General features: G+C 33.6%; 3 protein-coding genes across 3 annotated transcripts in view; 2 read left to right on the plus strand and 1 right to left on the minus strand.

Moving 5' to 3' along the window:
• LOC108845204 (ribosome biogenesis protein BOP1 homolog) overlaps nucleotides 1–1,693 on the plus strand; it is a 4,578-nt gene extending 2,885 nt beyond the window's left edge. The window contains exon 11 of the mRNA XM_057006320.1: nucleotides 530–1,693. Within this exon, the coding sequence (XP_056862300.1) occupies nucleotides 530–1,693 (1,164 nt within the window). The remainder of the gene's footprint in view (nucleotides 1–529) is intronic.
• A 4,887-nt stretch (nucleotides 1,694–6,580) lies between these two features.
• Nucleotides 6,581–8,747, plus strand: LOC130508984 (scarecrow-like protein 27). The gene has a single exon (XM_057004491.1). The coding sequence runs from the start codon at nucleotides 6,786–6,788 to the stop codon at nucleotides 8,577–8,579; it is 1,794 nt and encodes a 597-aa protein (XP_056860471.1). The 5' UTR covers nucleotides 6,581–6,785; the 3' UTR covers nucleotides 8,580–8,747.
• A 3,087-nt stretch (nucleotides 8,748–11,834) lies between these two features.
• Nucleotides 11,835–13,971, minus strand: LOC108847740 (phosphatidate cytidylyltransferase 4, chloroplastic). Its single transcript, XM_018621069.2, has 7 exons — nucleotides 13,596–13,971; nucleotides 13,240–13,505; nucleotides 12,959–13,149; nucleotides 12,762–12,886; nucleotides 12,553–12,686; nucleotides 12,347–12,462; nucleotides 11,835–12,261 (listed from the first exon to the last, which is right to left on the minus strand). The coding sequence occupies exons 1-7, from the start codon at nucleotides 13,860–13,862 to the stop codon at nucleotides 12,170–12,172; spliced, it is 1,191 nt and encodes a 396-aa protein (XP_018476571.2). The 5' UTR covers nucleotides 13,863–13,971; the 3' UTR covers nucleotides 11,835–12,169.
• Between the last annotated feature and the right edge of the window lie 67 nt (nucleotides 13,972–14,038).

A 14,038-nucleotide genomic window follows, 5' to 3' on the forward strand; every position in this document is an offset into this window, starting at 1 on the left:
TTTGTGTTGTTGTGGTGGTCGCTGTCATAACAAAAGAGACCATTATTGTATTCCTGTGTTTGTTATTTTCGTCCACAAACATTTAACTAGGAACATAACATCAATATAAATATGTATGCCATGTTCATCTTGTTTTATTAATGATATTTCCATTGAGAAAATGAAACTATTAATATAATTATTTTATTAGATTTCTATGTCAACATATATAAAGTGCCTTACTAGTAAAAAAAGTGCCTTACTATGTTACATCAAAAAAAAATATAAAAAGTGATGTATAATACCCCAAGTTTGAAGCTGGGTTTTAAAGATATGCTATTAAGAATTTGAATTATAAAAATTTAAATATAAAACAATAGGAAATACTTTTGTTTTAAAACTTTCCGTCTATACTGATTATTCTTCCGTGTATCCGGTAGGCCATGGTCATCCGATTAATTATTTTCTCAATCCAATTTTTTCAAACCTTTTACTATTTAATTTATGATTTAGATTTTTCAGTAAAACCGACTTACAATGGAATGTAAAGAGAATTGAGGAGTTATTACCTGAACTGCTAGTGATCATTCGCTGCTTGCAACCTAGTCAATTAGGAGTGGAGGACGCCTTTATCTGGCAACCACTAACGTCCGGCATTTATTCAACCAAATCTGGATATCACTCAGCCATGACTCGAAGCAAGTCTCAGAGTACGCGAACGGTTGTAACTCCCTCCTTTGAATGGCATAAAACTGTATGGTCTGAACACTGCTCTCCAAAGCTCAAAGTCTTCCTCTGGTCCATTCTTCATCGAGCTCTACCAATGGGAAACAACCTACAAAGAAGAGGCATCAATACAACAGTAACCTGTCCAAGGTGTGGAGAGAGTGAGTCAACTATGCATATCTTTTTCTCTTGTCAGTTCACAAATAAAATCTGGAGCTTATTACCTCTTGCCAATGTAGCTCACCTAGCTACTTCTCAAAGCTTCGAGGCGGTATTGATGGCCTTCAAACGTATACCCTATCTCCCTCCTTCAGGTATATCAACAAACATTCTCCCCTGGGCTTGTTGGCAGATTTGGATATCCCGAAATCAACTCATCTTCGAAGGCAAGAGCCCATCAATCAAAGAGATAGCTCTCCGTACAGTGACTTCGGCTCGAGAGTGGATCGCTGCACAATCAACGACTCAGCAGAAGCAAACCGCACAACCACAGGCTTCAAAGTGGCACTACAAAGATCCGGAACTGAAGAACTCCATCTGCTGCTTCTCCGATGCTTCATGGAATAAAGACAGTCAACGCTCGGGTCTCGGTTGGATCTTCAGAGATCAGAAACCCACCATCTGTAAAGGATCGAAAGTGATGGATTCTGTTAGATCACCTCTGTTGGTTGAAGCTCTCGCCGTTCGATCAAGTCTCCGACATGCAAACCTCATCGGAATCGAAGACCTCACTGTCTTCTCGGATAACCAAACGCTCATCAAAGCTCTTAATAGCAAGCTAGCACCAAAGGAGATATTTGGAGTCGTCGCCGGCATCAAAGGTCTTGCAGCTTCGTTTATCTCAATCGCTTTTTTCTCTATCTCTCGCGCAAAGAATCTTGAGCCAGATGGTCTCTGCAAATCTGTCTTGCAAAACCCATCATCTGTTATGGGCTTTTCTTTGGGTCGTAATTTCCCCACTTCGAACTTGTATTGGGGTGGACCCTAAACCTTTTTATTTTTAGTTAATGAAATTAATGTTGCCCAAAAAAAAGATTTTTCAGTAAAACTAATCCATAAAATATTGTTAAAATATATTTTAACTATACAAGTTAATTAATTTTGATTAAGAATAAGTCCAAAACTCTAAAAATCAATGTTATTCCATAACATTATATTTAAAAATTAAATTAAATTAAATTTTAAAATATCAAAATAACCCAAAAATAATTTTCGATTAATTTTCATTTTTCTCATGTTTAGGTGCGAGGTCCAACTTCACTGCTCTACCGGTGCTGGTTTTTGAACCTTGGAAATAAATACTATAATTTTAGAAACAATTACACCATAGGACATATACACAGTATATACATACGTGAGTATCTACACAAGTGGCACGTAAGTGGTGTCCCTTCTCTAGCTAGTCACCACCCCTGAAGATTGAATAAGCAAGTTGATTATTTGTATTCTGAAAATAACAAAAATCTACTAAACAATAACTTAATGCGATGCACATCTATATTATTAAAACAAAGATGCATTTTAATACTATTTAAAACATATATAACAATGAACTGTTTGAAAACATAGATAATATATTAAAGATTTTTTTTATTTACATATTTAACTATTCATATTTAAAATAAATTTATTTCTTTTTATTTATAAATTATGCACTGTATTTAAAATCAATTTAAATTGATTAATTGCAATGATTGTTGTTTTTACGGTAAATATAAAAATATAAACTGAAATATAGTATATATAATATAAATAAATTTCTAAATATTATTTTATTTTATTTAGTTTAATCAAATATAAAATTTATAGAATTCAATTTTAAAAATATATTGTAAAATTAATAATAATTTATAGAAAACTAATGTAAGAAATTAAAAATTTAGTATACTGTTTCATTTTAAAATAAATTAACAAAAAATAAGAAATTAATATATGAATAGTACAATTACATTAAATTGCATCAAGTTATAAAAAATAATTATAATATTATGTACAAATTAAAAAAGTATTATCAAACATGTATATTATTAAAATAATATATTTTACTCTATATGAAAATTACAAAATATAAAAAATATACATGAAATATTTTTATAAAATCAGTGCTTTATAAATTTACGTTTAACATAAAGTTTAATTAAACATTAGCGTGAAAACGCAGATCAAATTCTAATTTTTGTTCTTAGACAAGAGTTACAAACTTACTCACATGGAGGTTTGTGATCTGTCTTGGGAAATAGGCTATGTCTCTCATAATGACAATGCTCAAAAATAATTGTTTTAAGTTTTCTGATTATTACTGGTTCAAGATACTATATATAAACGGTTCGTTTAATGCAATTCTGATACATAACAATAACATAATAACCATGTCTACTTTACATTCATACACAAGCAACCAAAAATTTCAATCTTGTCTTGGAAATCCAGCTTGATTTTCACGTACTCCACTTTCATATATGGACCACTTGATTATTAGTAATGTTAGTAATATTTTATAGTTGTATAATGTTTTGAAACCCAATTCGAACTCATGCTTGAACCGACAAATCCAGTGATCCGAATATAATTTGGTTTGAATTTTAGAAAAAAATCAATATTCAAAAAATCCAGTAAAACCTTCAAAAAACTACTAAAATCCGAAATATGGTAATCGGTTGAACCACCAGTTAAACTAATAAGTAAATTTTTTTATTTTTTAGATTTCTTAATTGTGTTATTAAAAAGTGAAGTGTTCAAATTTTAATAATATTTTTTTTACAGCCGGATATCGACTATGTATTTCTTTTTATTATTTTTCATGAATTTCATTTACAATATTTAATTTGTTATTTATTTGTGATTTTTAAGATTCTGATGAATATTTATGTCATTTGAAAAAATAAAATGAATGATAATAAAGAGAATCAATATCAGTTGGTGTAGTTAGGTCGGTATTAGTTTATTTTTGTTACCGATAATCTCTTAATACATTTTAATATTTAACTTTTTATTTATTTAAAGTTTAATTTTACTATTTACATTTCACATTTAAATACTTATAGATTTCAACTTTTTATTTTTATTAGATATCGTAACTTTTAACTTGTTACAAAAAATATAAATAATCTGAATTTTTATGTATGTTGAATGAAAATAAAATAAGAAAAATAAGTTTTTTTCTAAATATTTTAGAACAAAAATATGTAGTATATTTTTATAACTAATATATTATTATTTAATAAAATTAATTAATTTATTGATCTGCGGTTTATTTGCGGTCGACCTAATAATAAGATGATCTATTAAATCATATCGTTTGATGTCCGGATCAGGTTTCGAAGCACAAGCTTAAACCAAAAAAAAAACAATATGTTAGCGTGATCCATCGAGGTGTTTCATTACCACGAATTTTCCTAGAAATTGTGAACAACATATTGGGACCGTGCGATTAAACTGATTTATGTTGGCAAGAAAATAAATTGTTTTATACTAGTTGAAAATAAGTTTGGTTCCCAACACAGTTGTTTAGTGCCGACAATATCTTATACCTAATGTAAAAAAATTTAAGTTTTTGTTTTGTAATTTCATCAATTATATAATTTTTAGCTGTATTATTAACGATCGACAAGATTAACATAATAATTAAGGATTCATTATTTGAATGGATTTTTTTAGTGCGTTGAAGTATTTGGGCATAGCATTGTCATCTCCATTGACCAGAACTAATCTATTAGATGATCATTGTCAAACCATGCAAATTGATCCTTAAACAACAAAGTGAAACGCTAAACCTTTGTTTCCATGCAAAATGCAAGTATTTCCTTAAAACCTCAAAAACACTATTTTAACAAATCAAAACAACATAACCAAGAGCTCTTGGCCTGGTGGTAATGGAACTCCAGCTGGAGTGCCCGTCCTGGGTTCGAGTCGCCTTGGCCACCTTCCCGCCTATAATCGTGCGTGCCCAGATGGAAGGTCTCGTGGGGATTAGTCTGGACTTACCGCCTGGGAACCCCCACGGTTATAAAAAAACAAAAAAAAACAAATCAAAACAACATTTTAAAAAAAAAAACAAATCAAAACAATACAATTGTGATTTATTTCCAAAACATGCATTAATTAGCGTTCCAATAAAATAATGTTAATTATTTAACTAACACATGCTATCATTAACAACTTTTTAATCACGAGTTAAAGTAATAGACACAACACACAACCACCTATCTTAGATTTTATTTAGAAAAACAATACAAAAAGATGAATACTTCCAACATAATTTAGAGCCACTAGATCTATGGGTAGACAGAGAATCACAGCCGTTGAAGAGTTGGTCTCGATGTTTTCAAAAAATCTTCAAAAAGCCACACAGAGAGACACTCAAATAGAGCACCGGTCCGTCAGATTTAGTTTCGAAAACAAGGCCCAAAGCCAACCTGCCAGAGTTGTTTCCCACAAAACTACCATAGTGTCCCTCTCACCTTTGCAGTGTCTCTTATTGGTATAAGAGGATAGAGTTGGGAATTCACGTTAATAAGTAGTAATGAAACATCTGCGTCAGTTTCGTCTTTTTGCTCTGCTTCCTCGGCATTTGTAAGATTTTCTTTTTAATAACACTGTTTCAGTCTTTCAGATCAATGATTTTTTTACGCGCCTCTTTTTCATTATTTTAAAAAGTATTGCATATATAAAGTACGTTGAAACTAGTAAAACATTTGAATTTTTCAAAAGAAAAAACTCTTCTGTAATGTACATTCTGAATTGTGCGCTGGAATTTATTTTCTCTAATTATTGTATAAATGTTTTCATTTCACTTTTGGAAAATAACATGTAGCTTTGCTCAAAAATAAATGGTAAAAACATGTTTGTTTATGACAAATAAATTAAAAAGAATTGTTTAAAGTACCATAAATTTATTACTACTTTCAAAAATACATTTAATAAAAAATAACATAGGACTTGAATTTAAAATCTAAAATTGTTGTTTAAAGATTAATATTTAAACAGTGGAATTGACTTTATGATTTTTTTATAAATGAATATTAAATAGTTAAAACTATAACAAATCATAATTTTAAAGATAAATTTTTAATTTTTAATTTGTGTAAATTATAAATCTCCAAATAGACAACTCTTACTTTAACGTTCGATCACATGTTTTTTATTAACCTATTTATTATGTTAGATCTTATGTTTTATATATTACTGACAAAATCTAGATTAACAAAATCATTTAACCGTACCTTTTTGTTAAAGATCATATAAGTATATTACCAATGCTTCAAATGAATCTTTAAACTTCAAACTTTAATTATCAGCCTAATTCTATCAATCCAATTGGATCAAATCGGTTGTTTACATCAATATTATATCACCATTATGAAAATGATTTAGTTTACTAATTTTAAAACCTACAAAATGTTTACCAACTACTACTTGTTATAAAATTTACAAGTAGGTGGAAGTAGAGCTTATATAAGCTAGAGAAATAAGATTTATAAATTGTTTTAGTTTACTAAGCTTAAAACCCCACAAAATGTTTACCAACTAGTACTTTGCTGTTATAAATTTTACAAAGTTTGTGGAATTAGAGCTTGTATCAGCAAGAGAAATAAGATTTATAACATTATATATAAAAAAGTTTATAAATTGTTTCTTTCGTTGAGCCAACATAGGAGCCATTTAATTTACCCACTTAAAAGTGGCAAGGGTGATTTATATAATACTACTATACAAGGCAACATTCCAGAACAAAGCAACAAAAAAAAACTAAAAATTTGACAGCTTATAAGACAAATATGGTGACAAATAAGAGAGGAAAATGAATTGGAGAGAGTAGAGTCACGCGCTGCATATTGCGAAGAGAGTCGACAACGATGGCACAAGAACACGGTACATATGTAGATAAGTACATCTACAGACACAAGCCACACATAGAGGAGAAGGAGAAGCAAAACAAAACAAAATAATAAAAACAAAATAAAAAGAAAAATTCGTCATTACACAACCGCACCCTCTCTCTCTCTCCTTCTTTTGTTGCCTTCCTGTTCTGAGATCTCTCTCTCTCTAATAAGCTTTTCTTTGTTACTGTGTTTGAGGCCATGCCCTTATCCTTTGAAAAATTTCAAGGGGAGGGGGTGTTTGGTGTTTCTTCTTACTACACAGATTCTCACAAAATCCGGTTTAATCAAAACAAAACCGGAACCGAAGAAGAAGAAGATCTTGGTTATGTTTTCCGTGGTGGTTTACAAGAACCGACGTCTGTTCTCGACGCTTTAAGGAGCCCTAGTCCTCTCGCTTCTCACTCTTCAACCACCACCAACACGACGCTGTCTTCCTCTCACGGCGGTGGTGCCGTCACCGCCACCGCAATCGCCGGTGATGATAAATGTAGCCAAATGGGTTTAGACGACCTCGATGGAGTCCTCTCTGCTTCTTCACCTTCTCAAGAACAAAGCATCCTGAGGCTTATCATGGATCCGGGTTCAGGATTCGGCGTTCTCGACCCGGGTTTCGGATTCGGATCCGGGTCAGCTCCGGTTACTGATGGTTCTAACCAGTTGTTACCTTGCAGCTTCCCGTTTCATGACCAAACTCAAACTCACCAGATTGCGAATCCAGAAGCGTTATTCTCTAACCCTCCCCCGGCCAAACGGTTTAATTCCGGATCTCATCAACCGGTTTTCCCATTCTCCGATCCGGTTCAACTATACCAGTTTCCGGTTCAGTTTCACCAGCAACGAATCCCGTCTTCAGCGGCGGCTTTGGCTCCGGTTCCGCCGCCGGGAATAGCTGTGGATGACCAGTCAGTCATCATCGAACAGCTCTTCAACGCGGCGGAGCTAATAGCAACCACCGGCGACCACCACACCATTCTCGCGCAAGGGATATTGGCGCGGCTCAATCACCATCTCAGCACTAGCTTCAACAACAACAACAAGAACCCTCCGTTTCAGAGAGCAGCTTCTCACATCTCCGAAGCTCTCCTCTCGCTCGGAGCACCAACACAACCCTTACTCACCCCCGAGAATCTCATCCTCAGAATCGCAGCTTACAGAGCCTTCTCCGAAACGTCGCCGTTTCTCCAGTTCGTCAACTTCACAGCCAACCAATCGATCCTCGACTTAGGCTTCGACCGGATCCACATTATCGACTTCGACGTCGGATACGGAGGACAGTGGTCGTCTTTAATGCAGGAGCTCGCGAGAAACAGAGGCTCGTCTCTGAAAGTAACGGTCTTCGCTCCTCCTCCGTCGACGGTCTCCGACGAGTTTGAGCTCAGATTCACAGAGGAGAATCTCAGAAGCTTCGCCGGAGAACTCAAGATTCCGTTTGAAATGGAGCTGCTGAGCCTCGAGCTTCTTCTGAACCCAGCTTACTGGCCTCTCTCTCTCCGTTCATCGGAGAAAGAAGCTGTCGCGGTGAACCTTCCTATAAGCTCCGTTGTCCCCGGTTACCTTCCGTTAATCCTCCGTTTTCTCAAACAGATATCTCCAAACGTCGTCGTTTGCTACGACAGAGGATGTGACCGCAACGACGCGCCGTTTCCTAACGCTGTGATCCACGCGCTTCAGTACCACACCACTCTCCTCGAGTCTCTCGACGCCAATCAAAGCCAAGAGGATTCGAGTGTTGAGAGGTTTTGGGTGCAGCCTTCTATCGAGAAGCTTTTGATGAAACGACACCGTTGGATTGAAAGATCTCCGCCGTGGAGAAGCTTGTTTACACAATGTGGGTTTACTCCGGCGAGTTTGAGTCAGACCGCGGAGACTCAGGCGGAGTGTTTGATGCAGAGGAATCCGGTGAGAGGGTTTCATGTTGAGAAAAGACAGTCTTCGCTTGTCATGTGCTGGCAAAGGAAAGAACTTGTTAGCGTCTCTGCTTGGAATTGTTAGAAGAAACCAGATGCATCTCAGCTAGTTTTCATGTTTTTAATGAATTTAATCTCTCTTTTATTTTCTAAAAATGTTGTTATGTTGTTCAATGTTTTTTCTTAGTTTCAACTGTGGTGTTGACATTTGAAGGAAGTAAGGATATATAATCAAAAATCTCCTTTTATTAGATTCTATTTTGGTCCTTTTGAGTTTATGCAATCTATAGATCTCTTATCCAAAAACAGAAATTAAGAGATATGGTTATTTCATATCCGATGGATTATATTTTGCTTTGAGGGAGCTTGACTGTATTGTTTAGACTAAATTACAAACAGTGTAATTTAGACTTGTCTCTTTTTAATATTTGATTACCTTCTAATTATTTACTTGAATAAGACTTGTGGAAAACTATGTCTAAGAGCTTATTCTAGTGTCAAGTTCATACATGATTGCATATATGGTGAAAACTGAAATACAATACACATAAAATAACAGTCCAGGAAACAACTTCATCTTACCTTTGGAATGTGACAAGAAGATAGTGAAACACTCACGGTACATGCAAGAGAAACTGTTATAATACATTTCTATACAGTTTTAAACTTATAAAACCACAAAGTGGAGCTAATTGGTTTCTCGTTTGGTTTTTGGAGCTTCCAAGGTTGAATGTTTGTTTAATCGTCTCGGGTCCCTAACATTTTTTTCTCTGTCATATAAAAGGTTAGGACTTTAATTTACGTACAGTTTGTTTATATTAATTGATGGATTAAAAGTATAGCCCTTAACTGTATTCCTAAGCTTTTTGCTTTAAGAAATATCATATAGTAATACATGTTCATTATTGTAATACGACTTTTCTTAGTGAAATCACATGGGCCTATAGTTATTGGTGCTTAATATTATATAGTTTTTGGTTATAGAACTTTTAAATGTTAACTAAATTGGACGGTCTTCATTTGGGACCAGCCGCTTCAATAAACTAAGATCGATCTAGGTTTATGACGTCGGTGTAAGAGAATTAATATATTTTTGTCACGAAGAGAATTAATCTATCTTGTTAAACATTCTACTGGACCTAACATTTATTTTGTAAGTTTTTAAATTAAATACACATTTATACTTTATAGTTAAACTTACATTAAATCATTAATATTTCTTTTTTTATACTACTATCTATGTTTCCAAACAATATATTTATTTCTTTATACTATTATCAATGTTTCCAAACAATATAGTTTTTATACTACTATCAATATTTCCAAACAATACAATAATTAATCTTAGTTATGTTATATCTATCATTTTCTTTTTAAAATTTTGTAGAAACGTCATAATTTCATAAGATATAAAATAATGAACTTTAAAATTTGGAGTATAAGATTACAAATTATGAAATTATTACAATTTAAATCAAATTAGATTACATATCGGTCATCCAACAGTTCAATCGGTTAGTCTCGGGTTTTAGTAATTTTTTTTAATATGAATATTTTAAAAACCTAAATTGAATTGTCAGATCTCCGACTTAACCGGTATAATTACAATCGGGTTAAATTTAAAACACTGATTTAAATGCAAAAATATTTTAAATACACACTTTTAAAAATTACCAAAATATTTGTTAAGTTATTAGTGAAATTTTTCATCGTAAAATATTCTGCGCTTCCAAAGCGCGGATCAAGATCTAGTATTTCTTAAAAACGTGTAGTTTTGTGCATTGGCTGGATTAAAGAAACAAATAGTGTAATTATTAACCCTGCATATCTATTTATATCAATTATTGACGTCTTTGTTTACTAAAATAAGATCTATATCTAATCCACTAGCATCTTACCGAACTATTAAAACACTCGATAATGGTCTGTAATCTTGTTCTAGACTCTCTAGTAGCGGATCGAGGTTTGCATGTTACTTTGTAGGAGTATAAAATTTTGTTTGTTTGTTTTGGTTTCCTAATTTCGAAATTATCAGCTTTTTGACAATATAAAAAAGCACTATCAGCTTTAGTTATTACAGCTTTAAAACTAAACAGTCATCAATAAGATATGAGATTAAACTAGAAATATAATAACGTGAATTAACATGGAGCCAAACCGACAACAGACACTTTTGTCTCCATGACTGCCAAAGAAAGCTTCATAATTTTACTTTGCGAATTATTAGGAACCACCGGTTCATGCACACATACGTGCTTACAAACATTACATCACACAACATTTCATCATGAATGAAAACATAATACTCCCTCCGTTTTTAAATAATACATGTTTTGAGATTTTCACACTTTTTAATAAAACATATTAAAATTTACTTATTAGTGCATAGTTTTTTGTTATTTTATATTTCCTATATTTCTAAACCAATAAAACTTCAAGAAATGCAATTAATGTTTTTAAGATTCACAATTATTCATAATTAGTTGACAAAAATTACATTGAAAATATGAAAAATACATCTTTTTGAAACAAAAAAATTCCTAAAACATACATCTTTAAAAAACAGAAGGAGTATAATTTGTGTGAAATTATATTCCCCATAGATTATGTATTAAATGATTTTTGTGAAGTATGCATTAATGCTTCTAACTATCAAATTAAGTAGTATTATATTAATAAATTAATAATGTTAAGACTTTAATTTTTTTATAATTTACAAGATATTAAATAATCAGTAGATATATAATTATTGAAGGGAAGACTTCATTTTAGATGTACAACATGTGGTTTCACAAATAGTGTTTTATAATTTATTTCCATAGTTTTACACTTTTACAAAATGCTAAAGAATTAATGTTGTTTAAAGAATACAAGTTAATGTGACATTTCATAAGAAAGGAATAAACTTTGTTAGATACCAAAATCTTAAGCCGATGTTCTCGCTCTACGGCTCCACCAATATCTTCTTCTTCCCAATCATTTCTTCATTCTTTCAACTTTGTTACTCTTTATCTTTTGATTCTTTAAAAATAAATTAATCCACTTTTCTTTGTCACACGATTTTAAAAGTCTGCTTGGGAACAACGCATTCTCTATCAACCCTACATATTTTTAGTCACTCTTTCTAACTTTCCTTTTTCAATTAATAACCCATTTTAGTTTTTATCCATTTTATAACAAAAGGTTCATATTATGGAACCAACAAAAGTTACAAAATGAAAGACTAAATGCCCCCGTCTTTGTAGAACAGCGTTAATGGTGGAGTGGTGGTAGACCCATCACCATCAAAATAATTGCAATTCGGCCGTTAATCATGTAATAATTTTAGTGTAATATATAGTTAAGGTCAAACTATCATACACTTCTTCATTAAAAATAAAAAGAGTTGTTAAGAATTTATCACATTTATATACGGAGTACCAAATTCCTATGAATACAAAATTAAATACTAATTAAAGCTTTGGCAACTCAACTGTCAAAACATTAACCAAACCCAAACCGGTAGTTGCACTGAACCAGATAGTCACATACTCTGCTTTTCACCTCCTACAAGTCTTCCGCATATCTCAAATGGCAACAACACTGAACAATGCACCATATTTTTATTTTTTTACAGCTAGGTTGTACCGTGGAGCCCCTTTAAATAAGTTTTCTTGAAGCTATCGTAGATCATCATCAAACTCCGTAAAGTTTAAGGGATGTTTTGATGAACGAGTAAGCTAATGCACCGGTGAAAATGTAACTATCAACCCTGTCCAATATCCCACCTGCACCATGGACAAAAAGATTTATTAAGAGGAGCTGCGAATGATCTATGTATTAATCAGTATGTTAGTGTGGGGAGATTTTTACCATGTCCAGGGATAAGTGAACCAGAGTCTTTGACCCCGGCATCACGTTTGATCATTGATTCAGTAAGATCACCAAAGACTGACCCAAAGAAGTTAATAAACCCAAAAGCAATAGAGCTGAGGATACAAATCAAAGAAAGTAATTTACAAAACGTGCAAATGATAAGAAAGAAACTGAGTTTAGATAGAGAGATAAAACTAAGTAACCTGAACAGAGACTGAGGCCAAGACAGAGACTTAGAGAGTAGAAGGGTAATGACTATACAACCAACAAGTCCTGCAAAAGTCCCTTCCCATGTCTTTTTGGGACTAATACTAGTCAGAGGTGTCCTACCAAACGCCTGCAACTTATCTATTGTTAAACTCAGCTTGAGAGCTGTTTTCACTAGTTAAAAAAAAAAGGCTTTATTGTTAACCTTGCCACCGAGAAAAGCAAATGTGTCTGTGGCAATTACACCACTGAATGAGATCAACGTTGCCACAAGTCCAACTGTCCACTGAGGTGGACCACCAAGAAAAATTGGCCAAGTCCTTGCAATACCTAATAAAGGAGGAGAAAGTCTCAAGAGCTTTTATGTTTTTGAGATATAAAAAGAGGTGAGAGAGAGCTTGCCAGTGTTGAGAGCAGGAGCAGCTAAACCACAACGAAGCTTAACCCAAAAACAAGGGAGATAGCCACAGTAAAACAAGCCAAACATTGTACTACTAAGCTGAGAAAAACGTGGGTTTCCTCTCTGTACTAACAAAGCCATTGCAACAACAAAGGCTGCGCATGTCACCCATATATCAATGTTACCATAGTACCTAGACAAAGATAAGTCCATAAACTTAGTTTCAAGAAGCAGTCAAAATGGATAACAACAAGAAGAAAAGGCTTGGAGATATTGAACTTACAGTGTAAGTATGGGCATAAGAGCACATACAAGAGAGCAAAAACGAGATACATATCTAGGAGGAGGAGTCATTCCTTTAGCTATGCCTCTACTTCTAACGAGCTCGAAATATTCACGAGAACCGATGAAAACAGAAGCTGCTAAGGCTAATGTGAAAACCCATCCTCCAGCTAACACAACACCTCCAACAGGTAACCCAACGGCAACACCAAAGATGACTCTTTTCTTAAGCTGGCTTGCTTTCTTCTGCTTATCTTCTTCCACATTCTGCAAATCGTAGACAAAGTGAGATTACCCTCAATTTTCACAATTAAGCTAAAAACTGAATCTTTTACTAGTATATAAAGTTATTATTACCTTTGAATTGTCATCACCAAGATGGTCTGATTCAGCTCGACTAACGGCCGTGAGGAAACGGCGTTTAACAGGAATCCGACCAAGGAGGGAACGAAGCAAAGGGTTGGTTTTGGCATCACGGACCAGACGTAGGCTCGAATACTCGGCGAAAGGTGGGAGATTTAGGGTTTTCCTAATGGATACACGGCATGGGCATATAGAGAGAGAAGTCGATAAAACCGGTGGTACCGGTTTGTTGTACCTACAGACTTCAACAAAAGACGCCATTGCCTTTCTGAATTTGTGACGCGAGAAAATTAAGACACCGAACAAGGGAAGTGTTCTGTTTGAAACTCATCACATCATCATGTCGGAATCTCTGTGTATGTCTGTGATTAGCTGAATTACTCGGCGAGTTTTGTATTTTAGCAGAAGTGCGAGATAGAATTAGCGGTTGGCCTAAA

The sequence above is a fragment of the Raphanus sativus genome, chromosome 3 (genome assembly GCF_000801105.2).
Source record: "Raphanus sativus cultivar WK10039 chromosome 3, ASM80110v3, whole genome shotgun sequence".
NCBI lineage: Eukaryota > Viridiplantae > Streptophyta > Magnoliopsida > Brassicales > Brassicaceae > Raphanus > Raphanus sativus.

What these genes read in the sequence shown, in the direction of transcription:
- LOC130508984 (XM_057004491.1), top strand. Translation starts at nt 6,786, where the DNA reads ATGCCCTTATCCTTTGAAAAATTTCAAGGGGAGGGGGTGTTTGGTGTT.
- LOC108847740 (XM_018621069.2), bottom strand. Translation starts at nt 13,862, where the DNA reads ATGGCGTCTTTTGTTGAAGTCTGTAGGTACAACAAACCGGTACCACCG. An exon ending in CTTATGCCCATACTTACACT is followed by an intron (nt 13,150 to 13,239) that starts GTAAGTTCAATA and finishes ATCTTTGTCTAG; the next exon opens with GTACTATGGTAACATTGATA. An exon ending in TTCACTTATCCCTGGACATG is followed by an intron (nt 12,262 to 12,346) that starts GTAAAAATCTCC and finishes TCCATGGTGCAG; the next exon opens with GTGGGATATTGGACAGGGTT.